This window comes from Lepisma saccharinum, chromosome 18 (genome assembly GCF_977018435.1).
Source record: "Lepisma saccharinum chromosome 18, izLepSacc3.1, whole genome shotgun sequence".
Classification (NCBI taxonomy): Eukaryota; Metazoa; Arthropoda; class Insecta; order Zygentoma; family Lepismatidae; genus Lepisma; species Lepisma saccharinum.
In genome coordinates this window covers 3017291-3042617 of record NC_139246.1, presented here as the reverse complement: position 1 = coordinate 3042617, position 25327 = coordinate 3017291, and the positions used below count along the sequence as shown (strand labels likewise).

Sequence of the window (25327 nt, the reverse complement as noted above, 5' to 3'; positions counted from 1 at the left end):
ACGATTTTGTAATTGTTTTTTTTTTAAGTTACAAACAATTTTACAAAATATTTATATGGTACATGTTGTTAATTAGTTATAAGAGTTATTTCTTAAAATTTCATAAATTTATCTCTCATTGGAGATTTGTAAATTGCCCTAGGAGCTTAACTATGTCCACTTTTGGCTCACCTACCTTATTATTGGTACCGGTTTAAGTATCCAATTTTTGCTGATGTCGATGTGTCAATTTCTGCCGATATTCATACATCATTAATCGGCTTTGGCGCATCCCTATAACTGTTCAAACAGATCATCAGTGAAATAAACACATCCCTGCCGTTTTCAGAATTCGAACTGTGGTTCCAGAGCGCTCTTAAGCGGAAGATGGCACTCTGCCATTGTATATAACCTTTGGAAAGCAATCAAAAGTCCATTAGTAGAGCCAGTATCAGAAATAATATAAAAAACTTTTTTTTACATGAAATATTCTAATCACAGAAGTTCGAGTTAAATTAAAAGATATTACGTAGTTCTTACATACGTCAACTGTCTTCTTTTAATAAACAAATAAACAACTGGTGTTAATCCAAGTAGATTATGTCGTAATGTCAAAGTTCAGAATGTAAAAAAGAATTCCCATTTTGCCGCTCTCGTAGTATCAGGTACGTTAAGAGATGTCACCACAAGCACGGAGTAACAAGCGACAACAAATTAAACGATAATACTGTTTACATTATTTCATGAATTCTGAATTTAAAATATGTATTCAACTTCTTATGCAAGTTTCATGCCCTTTTACAGTCTCTGTAAACAAGGACGTATTTAGGAGAGGGGTCCAGGGAGTCCGGACCCCCCCCCCCAAAGGCTTACTAAGTACCAAAATTAAATAAAGAAATTATAAAATAACTAAAATTAAATAATGAACTTATTGGAAGGCTAGGGTTATATTTGGATCATACCGGTACTACTTTGAATGACAATACCAAAGAAGATTTATGAAAGATTTAATACTACTTATCGTCAACTGGATCTAACATCCTTTTTTTATTTTCAATAAAATTCATTCTTTATCCATTTGACATTAATTTCCTTGTCAAGGCAGTTTTACTTACAAATTTTGCCAACCTCAACTATACGTAATCTAGATAATGAATACAGTCTTTTTACATATTCATGTAAAAATATAATATTAATTAATTCGAATATTTTAATTATATTTTTAACCAATGTTATATAATTACTATAATGTAAATATTATTATTATTATTTTGAAACACTTGGTACGGACCCCCCTCGAAATATATTTCTAAACACGTGCCTGTCTCCAAAGTTCTACAACATATTTCATGCATTTGAAGTACAAGTGAGTCTATTAATCAGCCCATCTCTGGTATTTAGGACTGACTTTGTACAACATTCAATAATTACAAAAAATCATACTTTTCCAGGGAAGATCCTCCATGAATTTAATATGCAGATATCGATCGTTCGACATTCTGACACTGTATTTTTAAAATTTATGACAAAGAAATTACACTATACTGGATAAAACATTAACGACTCAGAAAATTATTTCTCTCAATGCGGTTAGCATGACGCCCGGGTTCGAATCCGGGCTTGGGTATGGACGTTCTTTGTGATTGTCCCTTCGTTAGTTTCATCACTCATCCACATTGTCGCGATTAATGTAATAGCTAGAATTTCTCCAGAAAAAGCAATTACAATTGCTCTACCAAGGAAATAGGGAGAACACGTTTCTTGAAAAAGTTTGAGAATACCAACAGCTTGTTTTATTGGTGACCCTCGACTTGCAACCGATATCCTGTCATAAAATTGCAGAGGTTCAATAGAAGGCGATAAAAAGAGGATGCCCATGGGTCGACATACTTCATTCTGTTGGGAACAAATGGCCTGGAAAGTATATTGTCGTGAAAACTTTTGTAGCTATGTTAGAGGAAGTGCGGGTATTGCAGGGTGGGTGGGGAAATATGGAACACTTCGATTCTGGCGACATCCGGTGGAAATGTTATAAAACGCTGCGCCAAGGTGAGTGGAAGTTGTGATGGAGGTGTGAGCTACCAAGTTAAGGCCTCCTTGTTTTCGCAGGAAGAACTAATTCAACGTGGAGCACTTTTGAATGGTTTGTACATTGGACCTTATTAGTGTTACTTCTTGTCATGGGCATCGGGAGGTGGGGTCGAAGGTGTTCGTTTACCCCCCTAGAAATTTTCTTGGTCATTCCAAGTTAGAAAAAAATGTAGAGAGCCTGTTATATTTATTGTTGATAATCGAAATAAAGTTCAGTTAGTAACTATTCGAACAGAATAACCAAACCAAAAAGTGTTTTAGATTGAAAAAAATTATTGTACCATGCAGGAACCAGGTTATTTTCTTCAGATTCTAACATTAATTCAAAGAATAAATGGTTTCACACTTTTGAAACTATGCATTTCAGTACACTACCTGCATGGAATGTAAAAAATAATGGAAAGCTGTTGTGCTGGATATTTATACAACCGGTGGATCCAGTATATAAGAACATTAGCAATGATTATAAAATTGAAATGATTTTTTTTAATATTAGTGTATGATAGTTTAGGGGGCGGATTTTTGCATATTTGCATGTTTTTTTTTTCCTTAAAGAAAATTCATATGCTCTCAACGGATTTATTAATTTCACTTGATGCGGATTACATAGTGTATATAAATGCATATTTGGGACGTTAGTGCATATTTTAGCTTAACGTGCATATAATTTGTATATAGCCTACGTATTGGAGTAATTTTCATGTGATTGTTCGTTTGAAGTTTGTCTGCTTCATTTTCCATTTTTTTTGTGTCAGCAAAAACATAAAAATAACCTACTTCGTCTGGTCATGGGCACTAGTTGGGTCAAGGACATTTCAAAACGCATCTCAAAGCGTTGCATGTGTTCTGGTTGCAACGATAGAGAAACCCCACCCTTTCACCAATCAACAACCTTTCAGAGAATTAAGTTACATTTCCAAATTCCAACGAAAACATTGGGTTCGCGTTAATTGAGGATTAACTGTTAATGTGACATCTTGATAAAGCTGTGAGTGTGTGTGTATGTGCTGCAGAAGTGGCAATAAATGCCGAAGGAGAGAGAAGTAACAGCATATTAATCCAACGGTGGGTAGAAAGTAACGATGCGTTTACCACTGTCGGCAGAGTTATTTATTGTCAAGTATGCTCTAAACATGTAATACATTTCAGGTTGCCGACATGGATATTTACCATGCTCAAACACAGCTTTCATTTTTGGTAACAGAGAACATCTGTTGCCTGCGTTGGCCTGGATACTGCGATTTTTATATACTTATGTTAATTTTTGCGGACAATGCTGCTGCATAACCTAGTGAAGAATAATTCTGTTATTTGAGTACAAGTAGTGGGTTTTATGCTATGGACGGCGCGAGAAAGTACGAACCCCTCTCCAGCAGCTTTGGCCATACTTAAAACTTGGTCAACATGCCCATATGAGTTTTTGCTCAAGTGTGGAGCTCTTATAATTCAAGATTTTTGTAAAAAATGCCCTCGGGAATTTTTCAGAAAGTACGAACCTCTCTCCAGCAGATTTGCTATACTTAAAACTTGGTCAACATGCCCATTTGTTTAAGTGTAGCACCTGCCTAACCCAAGAATTTTATAATTCAGAAAATATCAAACCTCTCCTCAAGCAGATTTACAAAATTGCATCAGTTTGTCTATAAACTTGTATCCATACCTACCTATACATATTTACTTCAGGTTTAAGTTTAATTGGATATTATTCAATTTGCTTATCCAATATTAAAACAATGCAATATGCAGAGCCCACCTCTAGAATTGCCTCGTGTTTGCATGTTTCCCCTCTGTGGCAATGTGCGCAATTCCCGAGACGGTAGTATTGATTTTTTTCCTCAGTATTTACAGAAATTCCCGAATATTGCATCAGCCAGTTATGTGAGAGTGACTGAGGGGAACAGATGTGTTGATACAGTACTTCTCTTACTTACAGGTTTAAATTCATATTGAACAATATAAAATCTGATATTTGTTGTAATCTACTCATATTTAGAGTCAAGCTTATATTTGTCCCAGCCTGTTATACATAACAAGGTTATTGCTATTCAAGACATGCATGTCCGTGCAGGTATTTGCGCCGGGTCAGTGTGAATGATTTTATACTTGTGGGCTATTGGCTTTACAACCTGTCATAAGATTAATATTAATAATATTAATCCATAGAGATTAGATTTAAAACCCAGGAAATTTTATATAAATACCAAATCCAAAAATATTAAGTGTATACACACATATATACATATACACATACAAATCACAGTGCTGAACCCAACTGATATTTTTTATTCAGTATAAAGTTTTGAATTGAAACCCAGGAAATTGTATATAATAAACAACAGCAAAAATGCCGAATCAAAAATATTGTAATCAGTGCAATAAAAATATATCCAGCTCTAATTGGGCCAAGCATCAAAAAATTTGTAATCCAGACAAATACAAAACTCCCACAAAAATTTGCCCCAAATGCAATAGAAAATATAACATGGAATACTTCACATATAAACATAAAGATACTTGCTCTGCATTGCCCTCTCAACCATCAACATCTGGTCTGAAAAGAAGGCACGAAGCACCTCTTAATGCCAGAGCAGCAAAGCAGCCACGCTATGAACCTATCCGTAGCAGTTTTAACGGCCAATTAAGGGATCACCGGTTTGTATCAGAGCCAAGATGTGGCATTGAGAATTTCTTGAACAGTGTAAATCCTGATCTCCAGGCAATTCTAAATGCACAAAATGGCTCTTATAAACTGTCCCTCAAATTGTTTGTACAATATAAGAAGCCAAACGGCACAAAATTTACACAGCCCCACATAACAGAAACTGTACCTGTATATTCAAATACAAATTCAGACACAATAATAAGCAGCTTGATAAATCAACTGAACATTAAACACTCTGAATTTGCGGCAAAAGAATCAGGATGGAGCCTATGCGGTTCATCACACAAGCTCTATGTTAATATTTCTGAATTCACTCCATTACAAGGATCTACTTATGTGCCATTGCCTGCTAATATCAAAAACAAAAGAGCCGTGGTCAATATAAAAAAAGGCGACCAGAAATGCTTTTTGTGGTGTATATTAGCTGCTTTGTATCCAGTTTCAAGGGATCCTCAGAGAATAGCTTATTACAAACAACATGAACATCTTTTTGACGATGTAATGAAGGGTTTGGAATATCCAATGTCAGTTCAGAATATTGATAAATTTGAAAAAAGGGCCAGGCATATCAATGGCAAACAATTATCTATTAATGTATTTATTTGTTCCACTGGCAATTGCCCGATAGCACCTCTCAGAATCAGTACAATTGATGATGAATCTGCTATTCCAATTGATCTGCTCTTAATTGAAGGAGATGATACATACCATTACACTCTGATACATAATCTTGAAGCTTTAGTGAGAACACAACTAGACAAATCTAATAGAATATTCAAGTTGTGCAGAAGATGTTTGACTGTATTTGATGGTCAAAAAATGGTAAATAGGATTTCTGAAAAAAATGCAGAAATTGCTAAAAACAAGTTAATTGAGCATCTGAAATACTGTGGGAACCATAAACCTGTTCATATGGTGATGCCCAATCCAAGTGAAAATTGCAAATTCAAAAAATATGAAGCCTTGTTGGAACACCCAGCATTTATTGTCTGTGATTTCGAATCGAACCTCAAACCTATTGCATTCTGTAGCCCAGATCCAGAAGAATCATCAAGTACACCATACCAGCAACATGAACCTTCCAGCTTTTGTTTTATGGTTATACGGGATGGTGTTGTTATTAAAGAATATTCATACAAGGGACCAAATGCCATCAAAATATTTGCACATAGAATAGAAAATGTGTGCCGTGACATAGCATCTAACATCTTATTAATATCAAAGCCTATGTTGCCTTTAACAGAGGAACAGATTGAAGATTTCAACAAAGCAGAAAAATGCCCGGTATGTGATTCTGAATTTTCAGATACAAATATTAAGGTTCATCACCATTCTCATACAGATGGTCGATATAAACAGGCCCTGTGTAATAGCTGTAATATTAAGATCAAGAGACCAAGATTTGTCCCCATATTTTGCCATGGAGCATCCAATTATGATTTCCATCATCTGATCAGATACGAGGGGTTTGAGAAGCAGAATTTAAATATTTTAGCTGAAAATGATGAAAAATATATATCTATTAGCAAGATAATTAAAGTTGATGGTGTTCCTATTCAATTAAGATTTCTTGATTCTTACAGATTTTTACCTGCTAGCCTGGCTACACTGGCCACTCAATTATCTGATGATCAATTCAAAATCACACGTGCTTCGTTTCCAAATCAGGACCTGAAATTAATTAGGCGGAAGGGTGTATATCCATATGACTATGTCACAGATTTTTCTAAATTTGATGAGTGTTCCCTGCCACCACAAGAAGCATTTTACAGCAAAATCAGAGGATCTGGAATCACTGATGAAGATTATCACCATGCCAAATTGATGTGGAAGAGTTTAAAATGCAAGACATTTCGTGATTATCACATGGCTTATTTGAAACTTGATGTGACCATCTCAGCTGATGTAATACAGACATTCAGAAAATCTTCCATGCAAAATTATGGACTGGACCCAGTGTATTTTTACAGTGCCCCGGGCCTAGCATGGGCTGCAACGTTTTTCAATACCAAAAAGCAATTGGATCTGATCCACGATCAAGATATGTATCTGTTTATGGAGAAATGTATAAGAGGAGGGATGGTGCAATGTTCCCAGAGATATGCCAGAGCAAATAACAAGTATATGCCTGATTATGATCCAGCACGGCCATCAAATTATATACTGTATGTAGATGCAAACAACCTCTATGGTCACGCTATGATGGATAAACTGCCATATGCAGGGCTTGAGTGGGTTGAAGATTTCAATATTGAAGATCTTAAGGATTTTGATGACAGTGACCATGGCCTCTTCATAGAGGCTGATGTGATATTTCCAGATCATTTGCACAACAAATTTTCTGATCTGCCCCCAATTCCCGAGGTTCAGTGCTCACCTGGTTCTAAACAGAAGAAGCTCATGATGACCCTGGAGCCGAAACAGGGTTGTGTCTTATATTACAAAAACCTCCAGTTCCTGATGAAACATGGTGTTCAAGTAACCAAAGTTGGCAAAGTTTTGAGGTTCAGGCACTCAGAATGGTTGAAACCATATATTGACACAAACACGGAGCTTCGAACATTTGCAAAGAGCCAATTTGATAAGGGCTTGTTTAAATTGATGGTGAATTCAGTGTATGGCAAAACTATTGAAAATGTCAGGAAACATACCGATGTTAAAATAATTACTGACCCCAGCCTGAGCAAAAAATTGGTTGCAAAGCCCAACTTCAATTACAGAAGAATTTATGATGAGTACATGGCACTTTTCAACATGATGAAAACAAAGATCAAGTTTGATAAACCTATTTATGTAGGGGCTGTGATATTGGAATTGTCCAAATTACATATGTTAATATTGTATTATGATGTGCTGAAACCTTTTTATGGTGATCGTGTAAAATTATTGTACATGGACACGGATAGTTTTATTCTTGATATTCAAACAGAAGATGTTTATCAAGATATGTCACAGCCTGAATTGCTTCAATACTTTGATACCAGTGAACATACAAGAATTCAACCCCACAACAAAAAGGTGCCTGGCAAGTTAAAAGATGAGACACTTGGTGATGTTATTGTGGCATTTGCTGGGTTAAGAGCCAAGATGTACAGTTTTGAAACATGTAGTGGTGCTGTTGCCAAAAAGGCCAAGGGCATTGGCAGAGTAACTGTTGAAAAAGAGCTTGTATTTGAAGATTACAAAAATTGCATCAAATCACAGAGTTCAATCAGAACATCAGAAAATAGAATTCAGAGTGAGAATCACTTGTTGACTTCAAATATTGTAACAAAAGTGGCCCTGGACCCACATGATGATAAGAGATGCATTTTGTCATGTGGCACACATACTTTACCTTGGGGGCATTGTGATTTGAAAAGTGGGAAACAATGCCCAATTACAGAGCATGATTTGAAATAAATAAACATGCCTATGAACTTATTTGGGTTCAAAAAACAGGCTATTATGGACCTGCCGACACCACAACCCTCTCCTGATATGCTGTCTAAACTGAGTGGCTTGTTAATTATTCATCTGAACAGCATACTTACAGATCTTGATGATGAAACAGGTAAAACATTGTACATATTTAACAATAATTTAAATCATTACCAATTACCTGTAGGTGGGCAATTGCAATTTATTACAACCCCTGAGGGTGATGTCAAGATTTCAGTAGGGAGAAATATTTACAGAATTAAGCACTCAAACATGATTTCTGGCACTGTATATACTGTTTCTGCTGGTGACTGCTTATATATTGAGGTCCCTGGATCTTATGACAAGCTTATACCCTTTTTTATAGAATTAAGAATCAGATACTCTATAATAAATAACCAATAAAACAAAATGCCTAATGATATATTTGGCCATACAAGACATGAAGATCACAGTGATGAGATTTTGATGCTTGATGTCAGAGTCAAGAAATTAAGAAGTGATTTACAAGCTTTACAAACTACACTCAATGCCAGTCTTCAATTAGAAATTACAAATTTACAATCACAATGCATGGACCCTCTTCTTAAAATTGATTCTGAACTCAAAGTGCTGCTTCAGAAATATACTGATCTGGCAACATTAGATAATTTTCAAAGTTTAGAAGAAGCTGTAGCAGCTCTTCAAGCCAAATTTAAGACCCAGGCTAACAACTCCGAGCAATTGAAACAACAATTGGAAGAGCAGATAAATAATGTCCAGACACAGCTCCAAACAATTGTCAAAAGCATAAAATCACAAGAAGATTTTGATCTAGTGATTTCCACTCTAAAAGAACAGATTCAGTCACTCCAGATACCTAATCTGGATCCTCTGAACAATGCCATAGCCGAGGTTAAAGAAAAAATTGAGACACTTGAAAATTTTATGAACAACTTGCCATCTTCTGATGCTTTGAATGCAATAACTCGGAGTGTTGCAAACATCAAGCTGCAACTTGAAACATATGAAGATTTTGGAAAAATTCAAAGTTCCATAACCCATCTTGAAGGTACAATAGCAGCAGTGCAAAATGATTTGGCAAATGTACTAGAATCCCGATTGCCTGGGATTGTAGACACCCTTGTCAGTGTCCAGCACCAAATCACAAAGCTTGAAAACCTCAACACTGAATCTGAGCTATCTCATTTTCATCACTTGATCGATGATATCCAAACAAAGCTTGAAATTTTACAACAATCAACACCCACTCAGGCAGATATAGCCCTGCTCCAAAATGCTATGCAAAATGTGGCTGATGCTTCTGAATTAAACAATGTAAAATTGGCACTTGAATTTTTGCAAAATACTGTGTCAAATCTTCCCACATCACAGGAACTTAAAAATATTAAGAGAGCTGTGAATAGGATATTGAAATCAGAAGATATCAAAAATATCCAAGCAGAGATCAAACAACTCACTCAGACAGTGGCCACTCTACCAACCAATCAACATATTAATGAACTGCATGCCCTGTTTGAGGATATCAGAAAACAGGTCCATGATCTTACTGCTCAAAATTCAAAATTGGCAGTTGTTGAAAATTTGCAACAAATTGTAGCTAATATCAAGCAACAGCTAGGGACCATGGAATCCAATCAAGCAAATGCTCTGTCTGTTTTTGCCACCCAGCTTCAAGAGATTGTGCAACAATACAAGAAACTTATTGTGGACATAAAAATCAAGCCAGGCCATGATGATGTTGTTAGGACCATCAATGAGCACCTTGAATCTGTAACAAGCAGATTGCTCACAGCAGAAAAAGAAATAACGGGCATAATCGAGAATCCAAAACATACAGTAATTCTTGAATTGTACAGCATCCCCAACAAAGAATATGATTCACCATTTACACCAGGTGGCAAAATATATATGCTGTCCCCTGCACAATTTTATTACCAGTTTTTTGTTGGGGGCACATTGAGACCAATCAAGATCAAATATTGGCATCAACCACAGGCACACCACTACCCTACCTTATCAATAACAAATGCTGATAACAAAGTAAAAATCACCAGTGTAGAGTTAGAGGATTTTACAGACCCCAATACATTAGAAACATCTTATGCTGAAGATGATGGCTCTCTGGAATTTAAAATACAAATAGGAGACAAATTATATTTAGAAAATCCTGTAGTATCAGCTGCTGAACACCCCATAGTTGCAATATTCTTGTTTACATATCATGTCTAGACAAATTATTGTTGATGAATTACACAGACAGGCCAGACATAATTATAAGAGACTCCCAGTAGTCACAAAGGGCATAGATGATTTATGGCAAAGCGACTTGATTGAGTTGTCAAGTGGACAATTGAAAAACTTAGACAAAATCAACAAGGGCTACAAGTATCTACTTACTGTGATAGACACATTTTCAAAATTTGCCTGGGCTGTGCCACTCAAATCCAAGACTGGAAAATGTGTTACAGAAGCCCTCAGGACAATCATCAATCATTCAGGAAGATCACCGCGCTATTTGCAAACAGATAATGGCAAAGAATTTTATAATTCAGTGTTCCAACAATTTATTAAAAGCCAGGCAATAAAACATTACTCGAGTTACAGTGATCTGAAAGCCTCAATTGTAGAGAGATTCAACAGAACCTTAAAAAATCTTATGTATAAACAATTTACCCTCCAAGGTAATTATAAATGGATTAATATTCTTCCAGAACTTCTACATAAATATAACAACTCGGTCCATTCCACAATCAACATGAAACCCTCTGAAGTAACTTCATCTGATGAGCAAAAATTGATCAGGACTGTTTATTATCCTAGATACCAGCCAACAACAAGAAGGGCCAAATACAGGGTGGGTGACCAAGTAAGAATCAGCAAATATAAGCACTTATTCAAAAGAGGCTTTACTAGAAACTGGAGTACTGAATTATTTACAGTGGTTCAAGTTAAACCCGGGACCCTTAACACATATATAATAAAAGATCACCGAGGAGAAATTCTCAAAGGCAGGTTCTATGAACAAGAGCTCAGCAAAACTAAACAGCCCGACACATATCTCATAGAAAAAAATCATCCGCAGAAAAGGCAACAAGTTATTTGTCAAATGGCTGGGTCATCCGGAAAACAGCTGGATCGATGCAAACAAAGTGATAGTATGAGCACCTGGGATGTTATAAAAAGGCTGCCAGAACCTGAACAGCAGAATAAGATAAATGGAGTGCTGCTGCCTGATAATATTAGGTGTCTTATTGTTGGGCCATCTGCTTGTGGTAAAACTACACTAATGGTTGATAATTTTTTATTGGCACCCAACTGGTTAGACTGGAAAAACAGGCACTTGTATGTCTTTTCTAAGAGCTTGGAACAATTAAAATATCAGCAGCTGATGAAGCTATATGATGGATTGGATATTGCTACTTTTGAATCAGATGTTAAGCCACTTGATGAATGTCTCGATAACTCTGTTGTTGTGTTTGATGACATTATACTGGATAATCAAAACAAGGTTAGAAATTTCTTTACACAGGGCCGGCACAAAAACATTGATTGCTTCTACCTGGCACAGACTTTTTCTAAAATACCGAAGCAGCTGATCCGAGACAACAGCAATTTTATATGTGTGTTTCATCAAGACCATACCAACCTCAAACACATACATGATGAATATGTAGGTGGGGACTTGAGCTACAATGATTTTTCCAAGTTTTGCAGCAGGTGCTGGAGCCAGGACAGTTATGGGTTTGTTACAATTGATATGACAAGAACACCTAATACTGGCAAATACAGAAATAAAATCAACGATTTTCTAAACGTTGAGACATAAATAAACAACCATGAAACGACCAATCATCGATGATCTTAAGTTAAGAGATTACCTTGTAAAAAGATTTAAGGGATGGAAATCAGAGAACCGTGGAATTTATGAAAAACACAAACAAACAGAACAGCCTGTCATTGATGCTATTAATAATTTAGGTAAGAATATCAAAACTGTTACAGAGCAAAATCAAGATTTGATCACAGAGCTTGTGCCTGTAGCTGCAAGGAACATATTAGATTATCCATTCACCCCACTTTCCAGTATTCATACACCTAGTCCTGTTGCTCCTCGAAGAATTGAAGCTACACAGGATCCTATTGAATTGGGTCTTCTTGCTCAAAAATATTTAACCACACCTAAAGACAACAAAGATGAGGTGTTTGGCTTATATGCTGACACAGAGCTTGATGGGAGCATCATACATAGAATTGGTAATTTCAGAGTAACTTTTATGGGAGATGATATAATTGTTTATTCAGAATCTCGTCTCGGAGAAAAAGGTGCTTTTGTTAAGTACACCGGCACACCTGGATTGTGGGAACTGATGACTAGGAAAAGGCCTGGCAGCTATACAGATCAAGATTATGAACATTACAAAGAAATATTAATAAAATCAGATGCTCTATACCAGAACAATGATCCCACACAAAAAAGAGTCAAGTCTAGCAGTGGAGCAAAATACAACAATTTAATCAAGCCCATATGGTCACAGATCAAGACTGGCAGTGGAATCAAACAATACAACACCCTGCCTAAAGAATTTGTGTGGGTTGATGATGTCAGGAAACTTGTAGATAGGTTGCTGGTGATAGCTGGGGAGGAAAATGCTGGCAACCACAATTTTTACAATGAAAAGGTTGGAATTATGGACATGATAAGCACCAAATTGTCTAATTTTATAGTGAATGACCCTAAGGGGATTGGATATCTCATAAAAATTATTAATACTCTACCACCTAAATTTTGGAATATTTCTGAGGGTCGGGGGTTGGTTAATGACATTATAAACAAGCTGCCATTTGAACTACACATTCCAGGCTATCAGTATTGCGGTCCCGGTACAAAATTGGATCATAGATTAAACAGAGGGGATCCTGGTGTAAATCCCCTAGATGCTGCTTGTAGAGACCATGACATAGCATACAACACACATACTGATCTTGACAAGAGACATGTTGCAGACAAGAAATTAGAAGAGGCTGCATTTGGTAGATTTGTAAGCAAAGATGCTTCTTTGAGTGAAAAAATAGCAGCATTGGGGACCACCATAGCTATGAGCACTAAACAAAAACTGGGGTGGGGGTTGTGAATATGTATATAATAAACCTACGATGAAGGCCAAGGGTGTTATGTATCAAATACCTTATGCAGGTCTCAAATCTCTTAAAACTATTGATAGTCTTTTAACCAAAAAGCAGCGCAAGAAGAAAAGCTCTTGTATTGCCAAGGGCCATGGTATGAAACTGTTGCTTAGTACCCCCCAATTAAAAAAATTACAGCAATCAAGAAAAAAATTGCATACAGGTGGCTTCATATTTACCATCCCTGCCATCTTAGCTGCTCTCGGGGCTGTTGGGAGCTTGGCTGGGGGATCAGCTGCCATAGCAAAAACAGTAATAGATGCCAAGAAGAATAGGGCAGAATTAGATGAGCAGAAGCGCCATAACCTGGCCATGGAGAAAAAAGGCAAAGGTGTTAAGAGAGCCATGAGTAAGTTTAAAAAAAACAAGAGCCGCTTACAAACCAAGATATTGAAGCTTTAATCAAGCCATTGGGCATCAAACATTTTAGAGGTGTGTACATGTCTGATTCTTTACCGGAACAACCACTCAACAGAGAGTGTGGCATTGTTAATTTGGATGAGTACAAAAATCAGGGCACTCACTGGATCTGTTATCTTAAATATTTAAACGATGATGCATTTGTGTTTGATTCATTTGGAGGTGTTCCACCTGAAAATTTAATAAAATATCTAAATTCAGCTAATCTTTATTACAATAATGCCCGTGTTCAAAACTTCAAAGATGTTAATTGCGGACATTTGTGTTTATCTGTTCTCAGATATATGTCTCAAATAAATAAACCATCAATTGAAAATTTTCAAAAGGCCCTGTGGTATCTGAAACATCATGGGGGTATTCCATCTCACCAGCCAAAATTCAATATTGAAACTCAAATTGCATGATGACATAGTGTATCCCAAAACAATAGCTCTCAGAGCATTTTACGGCATGTATCTAATCCCTAATATTACACACCACAACAACACAATTGCAGTTGGGGATCAAAAAATTGTCATCACTCCAGGGCAGTATAATCTGTCCACTCTAAATGCTCAATTACCCAGAGGTGTAGTGTTAAGTCAAAATTCTGTCACTCACAGAGTAGAAATTGTATCTGCCACAGAGAAAATAGATCTGGGTACTATAGGAGAGCTGTTAGGCTTTGAGAACAACACAAAACTTGAACCGGCCATCAAACACACTGCTATGAATATACCCAAATTCTTAGCCATAGAGACTCTGAATATTCACTGTAATGTGGCTGAGGGTATGATCACCAAATCAAATGGCATAGGCACTCACAAACAAACTGGCATCATTGCAACATTTAAACCTAATTCCGAATTCATGGAGCCCATCATCTACAATCCATCCCCAACATTATATTTTCCTGTGGGCCATAATAGAATAGATTATATTGAATTGATGGTCACTAATGAAAAAGAAGAATTAGTTGATTTTGCTGGAGCCACAACAACTGCAATCATAGAGATTAATATTTAAATAAAAATACATACAATGGAAAATATTGAGAGTTATGAGCTACAATCATTCCCCCCAAACAGGAGGACATTTGCAAATTTAAATCAACCCAACACACAGATCGAGGTTGATCTTGATGTTGGGGATGGATTTATACACCCTCACAGAGCAGATCTATACATCAAATTTGATGTTGTAAAGCTCGATGGAACAGATTATCCGGCAAATTCGAATATAAGATTGGTGGACAATTTTGTGCCGCATCTGTTCTCTGAAATTGAGATCAGAAAGCATGGTGTTGTTATAAACAGAATAGATTATCCCGGCATTACCTCCACAGCTTTGGCCACATTAAAATTATCCAAAACCGAGGCTTCATACTACAAAATAGGCGGATTTGAAGCTGGTGATAAGATATTAACCAAGAGCCACACAGTGCTGTTCCCCATGCGCCTGTTGCCAGGATTCTTCTCAGATTACAAAGATATCATGTGGAAGGGTGGGTTAAGAATTACATTTAGAAGAGCTGCAAATGATAATAATGCTTTGATGAGGTACAGTGCGATAAACCCTACAGGAGAAGCTCTGCCCAATACCTTACCTGATGAGGGCAAGTGCATTATTCAGACTATGGAGTTAAGAATCCCCGTTGTTGAGTATGAAGCCAGTTACGCTCTTAAATACAAAGCAGATATCCTAAAAAATCCACAGGTTCCTCTGCAATTTTACACATATCAATGCGTACAGAAGGTTGCCACTGGTACCTATTATGAATTTGATGCAACAAATTCATTCTCCAGCATACAATTTGACATGCCCGATTTTGTAGTGGTACTGTTTCAGACTGGGAGACACAACAATCAGGAAAAAAATTCGAGTAAATTTGATAGCTGCAACATCAAAAATATATATCTTAAAAATGGCAGAAATGAGGTATTTCCTAGAGAAAATTACAATTTAGACATGTCCAAGGATGATTTTCTTAAATTATATGAAGCTTTTTCTTCCTTCAAGCGCGTCACTACTGGCAATACTGACCTGTACTACGCACCAGATGAATTCAAGGAACGGAGACCCATGTTTGTAATTAACACTTCGAAAAGAAAACAGGTTGTGGTTAATGACAGAACAAACATTAAAATTATCTGTGAATTCCACGAGGCTTTACCAGATGACACCATATGTAGCGTTATTCTCATAGGTGAAAAATCATATATTTATGATGTGAGAAATGAGCGGGTCACAGAGCAATTCTAGAAGCACGATTCAGGGCTTCCCCCATGGCGCAGTGGTAGCGTCATTGCCTTGTAATCAAGGGGTCCCGGGTTCGATACCCGGTGGAGGCACAAGTGGCTCGGATCCCACTTTAAAACTGTAGGGCCAGTCCCGATTAGCCTTACTGTGCATAAAATGGACTTAAAACAGCAACTCGAACTAGAGACACGATTCAAACACAGAAACTCTTTGGATATAAAACAATACTTTACCGTCAGGAAATATATTACTTACCCATTTTATACCACCTCTGCTCGTAGCAGATACCTACCTAAAATACTGCCAAAAGCTGAAATACAGAAATATTGCAATAATTATTCTGTAAGTTACAGACTTGTATACAACAAAACCAAACCTAAATGCAATTCAGTTTGCAATGACAATATCCAGGAATTTCCTCAATATGATGGATGGTCCCTGAAAAGGGGCATAGTATAGATAAGAATTTCTCTTTGAGTTCCATGACAAATAACATGTAATTTCCCCTCGGAAAAGGCACAATAGAGGTAATATCAATAGATATAATCACTCAGGCAAACAGAATGAAGGCAATTACTCTTTAATAATAAATAACTCTCTGAAAAGACGCAGTATAGATTATATCTGTTGGCATACAACTCCCGGGCATGCATAATTAATTGTTGGCCGAAACATGGGACTGATCAAAAGATTGGAAAGAGCATGCAATATTTACATGACCTCCATTCTATTGTATTGATTATGCAGTTTTGCCCCCGTATTGTTGAGCTCCCAGATAACAAAACTCTGGTGATTCTTAATAGAGAATAATTTTGCTCTGTTGTATAACATTTTTTACCAAATTTAAGATCTGGGAGCTATCAACAGAGCAAAATCTCACATATGGAATGCCACATCTATCAGGACTCGAACCCAAAGCCCCTTTGTTTACAAAACAACAATATTAACATTTTGCCATCAGATTTTATAAGGACTCAAACCCAAAACCCTCCTGATTACAAGGCAATGCACCATACTCCACTCGGTCTCAGAACCCAATAGATATCAATTCAAGATTCCTGGGATTTTGACAGAAAAACATACTATAAGCTTAATTTCTGGTGTAGCCAAAAATATATCAATTTTTGACAAAAATCTGGCTGATGCAACTTTTGTAAGTATAGCAAATCTGCTGGAGAGAGGTTCGTACTTTCTGAAAAATTCCCGAGGGCATTTTTTTACAAAAATCTTGAATTATAAGAGCTCCACACTTGAGCAAAAACTCATATGGGCATGTTGACCAAGTTTTAAGTATGGCCAAAGCTGCTGGAGAGGGGTTCGTACTTTCTCGCGCCGTCCATAGCATAAAACCCACTACTAGTACAAAATAAGAAAAAAGTAGAAACGTAGGAAATGATGGTCAGATGATGAAGATATGCACTATGAGCGTATTTTTTCTTAAATTAGACATAATAAAAATACAATAACTTTTTGCAATTATGTCTGTCGATGGATTGCAGCTAAATATTCACGATATTCAGGATTAAACATGATTTTTGGGTGATTTTCTTCACGAAAGTAGTAGTGATTGAAAGTGCTTATCTTACTATTAAAGTAATTGGAAGCAGAAAGATGGCAGTCCTATAGAATCTGAGATAGCGTCCGTGTCCCTGGTGTTGGTAAGGAAAATTGTCACAATTATACCTCGTATATAACGTGCAGCACAATTTATGTTAAAACATTGTGCCTTTCTAATTCTTTTTATAAAGCTGTTGTTATGCGGACAAACACGGAATATCTTTGTGATTGCGTTTGCTCGACTCCCATGGTACGGTAGGTGCGAACCACAGATTCATAGTGCAGACGGTTTGCTGCCTGAGTTCAATATCTGTCTGTAATACATTTATCTCTGTGCGAACTCTATCGCCACCAGAACCGCACGTTAAATGTAGCAATCCAGTGAACTGACGGTTAAGGCGATGGATTCACATTCGGAGTGTTTGCAGGTTGAATCCCCGCACTAGGCCATCCAGACCATTGTGGTCTGAATCTTAAATAAAGCATTAAAAATATGGTAAAATTTCGTTGATAGTTTTGAACGGACGGAGATAAGATTTTTATCTTCCCATGTCCATCCAATCTCTTTTCGATTATGCTCAAAACGAAACTGTACCAGGAGTAGTGGAGAGAGCTTAATTCGAGAAGCAGTTAGCAATAGCTTCCAGAAACCCAGGTTTACAGTTCCTGCGACGGGTGAATTCGGTGTTGAGGGAGGGGGGGCAGTCCAGGATTTGCCTGGCTATTCCACAACTAAAATTTATATATTTATTTATCTGAAAATTCTGAATACAGAAAACTCCATTTTACATCAAGATATCAACACAAGAAATGAAACGAACAATACTGTCGAGTGGCATCTTGTGAAATGGAAAGAACATTTTCAAAATACAAATACTTACTTTCTGACAATCGCAAGATTCTGCTACCTGAAAATATCGATAAATAACATCTATTGTATTGAAATGCTAATGTAAAATAATAAGATATTGATTAATGCAAGGAAAAGAGCATAGTTTTTCTAAGATGCGTATATTATTATTATTGCAATATTGCAGTTTTTAGAGAGAGGCTCTCCAGACAAAGGAATGCGTGTAATATAATTGTTTTGTTACTTGAAACTAAAAACATTTGTAAATTAGTATTTTTGGTGATCCTAAAAAGCACAATTTATCACATTTTCAGTTCTATAATTGTGTTTAGTGAGTTACTGATATATTTACTTTGCATGTGAGGCGTACAGAATCTTTAAATAGGTTGTTTAAAAAAAATAGTGCATATTTGCATGTATATTTTGGCTTTATTTAGTGAATATAAATCCGCCCCTGGTTATTATTGTATAGTGGCAACCATAGCCATGATAGTAATTATTATTATTTCTATTATTAAAATTTCATGACTGGTCTCATCGCCCCATCAAAACGTTCCGGCAACGCCCATACTTGTTGTATAATAAGTGTAGTATTCGTAGATAAGGAGAGTTGTAAATAAGCTCCATTGGGGTAATAACGCCAAGTGCTCGTAAACAGCTTTGTTGGGAAGAAAACCGAGAGATTGAAGCTTCTGAAGTCACAAAAGCCAGAAACCGTTCTGGAATATTCTCTGTGGCACCTGTATTTCTCTACGTCGATTTCCGCTCAGTTATAAAATAGCGAAAGAAAGTGCGTTGCATTCGAGCGACAGACCAACCTCTCTCCGGGACACATTTCATTCATTCGTAACCTTTCGAGCAAATACCGTCGGTTTGTATCACACGGATTACAAAGAACAACTCTACAACGAGATCTTTCAAGAACCAGGAACAAGATCCTAAATAACAAAAATAAAACCAAATATGGTCATTTACTGAACATACTTTGTAAGTATTGATAATTTACACACGAACGTATCATAAGTTTCCCTTCATTTTGCAGAATGTTCCAGTGACATCACATCCATCTTTATAAACGTGTGTTGTCTTTGCAGGTGAGAGTATCTGAAAGAAGAAAGATACTGAAGAAATGGTTCACAGGCAGATGAAGGGTGCCATTGGTCTCCTTGTGGGTGTCCTTGCTGTACTCACTGTGGTGCAGGTGAGTTGTTAAATCCCCACCCTTGTACGTACAGTACAAGTTTGGTGGGCTTGCTTTGAACCAACACACCCGAAATACTTACCAAGTACTAAAATTATATAATCAAAATATATATTTATTTAGGATTTGTTACATAATCGATGGTTATTTATTACAGCAGAACTTATTGAACGGCAAGGAATTTGACTTGTACGGCACTAAAGGAGAGTTCCAAAGATTTATGCACACTACTGATGATAATATGCATAAAATATTATTCAGGAATCTTATTTTTCGTCAATTGAATCTAACTCCTTTGTTTGTTATTCAATAAATATTCAATTCTTTATCTTTCTTTTTCATTGATTGATTTGGTGTTTTAAGTCTACTTAAAGGCTAATTGGGACTGGACCTACAGTTTAAAGTGGGATCCGAATCACCATGTGCCTCAATCGGTATCGAACCCGGGACCCCTTGATTACAAGGCGACGACGCTACCACTGCGCCAGCGGAGAGGCCCTCAATTCTTTATCTGTTTGACATTAATTTCCTTTCCAGGGCAGTTGTTTTTATACAAATTTTGGCGGTCTTAACTAGATAATAAATACTTACTGTTATATTTTTATTCTTTTAGCATATTTTTACTTATTCATGTAATAATAACAATACAACATTAATTAATAAACATATATAATTAATAATATTTTATTAAATTATTATAATTAAATTATTATTATTATTATTATTATTATTATTATTATTATTATTATAATTATTAAGACAATTGGTCCGACCACCCGAAATGTATTTCTAAATACGTGCCTGGTACGGCCGTACGCGCAGATTCATATTCTTGTACATGCAATTACCTAATTAATTAGCATGTTAATAAAATATTATAATAAGGAAAAAACACTGTTGTCCTTACACGTTGTGTTATAAATTAAAGTACATATCACCAATGTTTGCTGCAAGTAATAATAACTATTTTGCTTTTCAGTTGGCAACAGGTGAAGACGGTGAGAAGTGTGACTACAGAAAGGAAATGGATTCCGTAAGACCATTTTCTTCGATCTAATTTATTTGAGGAGTAAGAACAGGCTGTCTATAAATTATTGATACATTTTAAAATTAAATAAAAAACCGATTTATATAAAAAATATCATCAAAAATGATTTTTTTAAATATAAATCGTGATTTTTAACCACCTTGTGTAAACTACAGGGACAAGGATATGGTTCCATATTCTACCACTTAGCCCAAAAATAAGTTATTTCTTTTCTTGGACGAATTGTGTAAAAGTTAGTAACAAAATACAATAACTATGAATTTCAGTACACTAACTGTACGAAACGTAGGAAAATAATGAATAATAGTTGTGTTGGATATTCATTCATGTGGATAATCCAATAGCAAAGTCTCCCTGCTTACATAATAATAACAACAATACATTTGTAATACACTTGTTTTATTTTTAATAACTCATAATAGTTTTTATTGTAAAAACAATTATAACCGCGGTAATAATTATTATTATGGTTACTAATCAAGTTTTATTAATGACCACACCTCCCCTACTAAAATGTCTGGCGAGTTCCATGTTCTTTACTTATTGCAATATTTAATTGCACTGTTTATTAGGTCACAGACAAGTTAACCTACAGGAAGTTGTGGTGGCTTAGTGTAAACAAGGCGAGAGCCTTGGCAGTGAATATTCAGGGATTGCCCCAGGCGATTGGCATCGAAGGTCTACTGGCCACAAGACCTTCGTCCTGGCCAGCAAGGCCATTTCTCCTCCAGAATGGACAGTTCACGAAAATAACCACAAGGTTGAAAACTCTCTCAAGGTCAATGCTAAAATAAATTCTTGTGTCTTTAATTCTGGTACATCCTGAGACGCTGAGAGGCCGCCCTGCTGTTCGTCGATGTTCCTGTCTTAGAGGGTAAGCCCTCAATTCCCTAAATATGTACAAGTTAAATGGGAATTTTTCCTGTTACAGTACCAGAAGATCAGGTAACAGATAGATAGGTAGGATTAGTGGCACACTTCTTAAACAGACTTCGTTAACAAACATGTCATATATTGAGAGACTGCATTGGTTCTACCTTCTAACATATTGTTTAAGGTAACAACCCAAAGGAGCGGCAGTTGCCCCTGTAGCGCTACAATTGTTATGGTTCCTTTGATTTCATTAATTATCTGTTACTTCTTCCTCAGGCTAAAGTTCCATGCCAGAACATCAACCAAAATAACTGCGTCAAGTGCTGCGAGTTAACGGACCCAGGCTGGTGTTCCACAGATAATCATGGTGACATTTTCCGTAACTGCGATTCTGAATGCAAAGGAGTAGATTGGGATGAAGATGAAGATGATGATGATGATGAAGATGAAGATGATGATGAATGAGAGGAAATTCAAAGAAGCAAGAATGTTAGTACCACATCCGACGTAAGTGCGGTCTTCCAATTACACTACCTCTGCACTATTGCAGTACAGTGCTTTGGATTGCACCTGAATAAAGATTATTGACAATCCAACGAATCTATATTAATTATTCTTTAACCCACTATTCATTTATCTTTATTCACAAAACATTCTAGGGTATAAGCGATGACCTTCGCTCAATTTAAATACGGTCCAGGGACGTATTTTTCAATTAAACAAAACGCAACTTGGATCTACGTAATTTAAATTGTGCGAGATAAAAGGTTTACGGAACCAAATAGAACCCATTAGAGTTGAGTTGGTGTTTTAAGTCCACTTTATGCACAGTAAGGCTAATCGGGACTGGACCTACAGCTTAAAGTGGAATCCGAACCACTTGTGCCTCCAGCGGGTATCGAACCCGGGACCCCATGATTACAAGGTGTTGATGCTACCACAGAACCCATTAGAATGTATTTATTTATGGATTCTTAACAATCCCATGGTTGTTAATTTCCAGGAATTGTAAATAAATTCAATTCTCGCCCGGAAGAGAAAATCAGCAACTGTAAATGGGTTCAAGGTAAAGAACCTTTTTATGTATAGAGTATTTCAATTTGTTCCAGGAACCTCTTTTCAGGATGAATTTAAATACGGTCCAGGAACTTTTTTTCTCGGATGAATTTAAATACGGTCCAGGAACTTTTTTCTCGGATGAATTTAAATACGGTGCAGGAACTTTTTTTCCCGGATGAATTTAAATACGGTGCAGGAACTTTTTTTCTCGGATGAATTTAAATACGGTGCAGGAACTTTTTTTCTCGGATGAATTTAAATACGGTCCAGGAACTTTTTTCCCGGATGAATTTAAATACGGTGCAGGAACTTTTTTTCCCGGATGAATTTAAATACGGTGCAGGAACTTTTTTTCTCGGATGAATTTAAATACGGTCCAGGAACTTTTTTTCTCGGATGAATTTAAATACGGTCCAGGAACTTTTTTCTCGGATGAATTTAAATACGGTCCAGGAACTTTTTTCTCGGATGAATTTAAATACGGTGCAGGAACTTTTTTTCTCGGATAAATTTAAATACGGTCCAGGAACTTTTTTTCTCGGATGAATTTAAATACGGTCCACGAACTTTTTTTCTCGGATGAATTTAAATACGGTCCAGGAACTTTTTTCTCGGATGAATTTAAATACGGTGCAGGAACTTTTTTTCTCGGATGAATTTAAATACGGTCCAGGAACTTTTTCTCGGATGAATTTAAATACGGTGCAGGAACTTTTTTTCTCGGATGAATTTAAATACGGTCCAGGAACTTTTTTCTCGGATGAATTTAAATACGGTGCAGGAACTTTTTTTCTCGGATGAATTTAAATACGGTCCAGGAACTTTTTTTCTCGGATGAATTTAAATACGGTGCAGGAACTTTTTTCTCGGATGAATTTAAATACGGTGCAGGAACTTTTTTTCTCGGATGAATTTAAATACGGTCCAGGAACTTTTTTTCTCGGATGAATTTAAATACGGTGCAGGAACTTTTTTCTCGGATGAATTTAAATACGGTGCAGGAACTTTTTTTCTCGGATGAATTTAAATACGGTCCAGGAACTTTTTTCTCGGATGAATTTAAATACGGTGCAGGAACTTTTTTTCTCGGATGAATTTAAATACGGTCCAGGAACTTTTTTTCTCGGATGAATTTAAATACGGTGCAGGAACTTTTTTCCCGGATGAATTTAAATACGGTCCAGGAACTTTTTTTCTCGGATGAATATAAATACGGTGCAGGAACTTTTTTTCCCGGATGAATTTAAATACGGTGCAGGAACTTTTTTCCCGGATGAATTTAAATACGGTGCAGGAACTTTTTTCCCGGATGAATTTAAATACGGTGCAGGAACTTTTTTCCCGGATGAATTTAAATACGGTGCAGGAACTATTTTCTCGGATGAATTTAAATACGGTCCAGGAACTTTTTTTCTCGGATGAATTTAAATACGGTCCAGGAACTTTTTTTCTCGGATGAATTTAAATACGGTCCAGGAACTTTTTTTCTCGGATAAATTTAAATACGGTCCAGGAACTTTTTTTCTCGGATGAATTTAAATACGGTCCAGGAACTTTTTTTCTCGGATGAATTTAAATACGGTCCAGGAACTTTTTTTCTCGGATGAATTTAAATACGGTCCAGGAACTTTTTTCTCGGATGAATTTAAATACGGTCCAGGAACTTTTTTTCTCGGATAAATTTAAATACGGTCCAGGAACTTTTTTTCTCGGATGAATTTAAATACGGTCCACGAACTTTTTTTCTCGGATGAATTTAAATACGGTCCAGGAACTTTTTTCTCGGATGAATTTAAATACGGTGCAGGAACTTTTTTTCTCGGATGAATTTAAATACGGTCCAGGAACTTTTTCTCGGATGAATTTAAATACGGTGCAGGAACTTTTTTTCTCGGATGAATTTAAATACGGTCCAGGAACTTTTTTCTCGGATGAATTTAAATACGGTGCAGGAACTTTTTTTCTCGGATGAATTTAAATACGGTCCAGGAACTTTTTTTCTCGGATGAATTTAAATACGGTGCAGGAACTTTTTTCTCGGATGAATTTAAATACGGTGCAGGAACTTTTTTCTCGGATGAATTTAAATACGGTGCAGGAACTTTTTTTCTCGGATGAATTTAAATACGGTCCAGGAACTTTTTTTCTCGGATGAATTTAAATACGGTCCAGGAACTTTTTTTCTCGGATGAATTTAAATACGGTGCAGGAACTTTTTTCTCGGATGAATTTAAATACGGTGCAGGAACTTTTTTTCTCGGATGAATTTAAATACGGTCCAGGAACTTTTTTTCTCGGATGAATTTAAATACGGTGCAGGAACTTTTTTCTCGGATGAATTTAAATACGGTGCAGGAACTTTTTTTCTCGGATGAATTTAAATACGGTGCAGGAACTTTTTTCTCGGATGAATTTAAATACGGTGCAGGAACTTTTTTTCTCGGATGAATTTAAATACGGTCCAGGAACTTTTTTTCTCGGATGAATTTAAATACGGTGCAGGAACTTTTTTCCCGGATGAATTTAAATACGGTCCAGGAACTTTTTTTCTCGGATGAATATAAATACGGTGCAGGAACTTTTTTTCCCGGATGAATTTAAATACGGTGCAGGAACTTTTTTCCCGGATGAATTTAAATACGGTGCAGGAACTTTTTTCCCGGATGAATTTAAATACGGTGCAGGAACTTTTTTCCCGGATGAATTTAAATACGGTGCAGGAACTTTTTTCTCGGATGAATT

General features: G+C 36.4%; 1 protein-coding gene across 1 annotated transcript; it reads left to right on the top strand.

Moving 5' to 3' along the window:
• Positions 1-2045: 2045 nt before the first annotated feature.
• Positions 2046-22122, top strand: LOC146002690 (uncharacterized). Its single transcript, XM_083140648.1, has 4 exons — positions 2046-2122; positions 19499-19605; positions 20585-20638; positions 21803-22122. Exons 2-4 carry the CDS (start codon positions 19534-19536, stop codon positions 21989-21991), a joined length of 315 nt encoding a protein of 104 aa, XP_082996774.1. The 5' UTR covers positions 2046-2122; positions 19499-19533; the 3' UTR covers positions 21992-22122.
• Positions 22123-25327: the final 3205 nt, after the last annotated feature.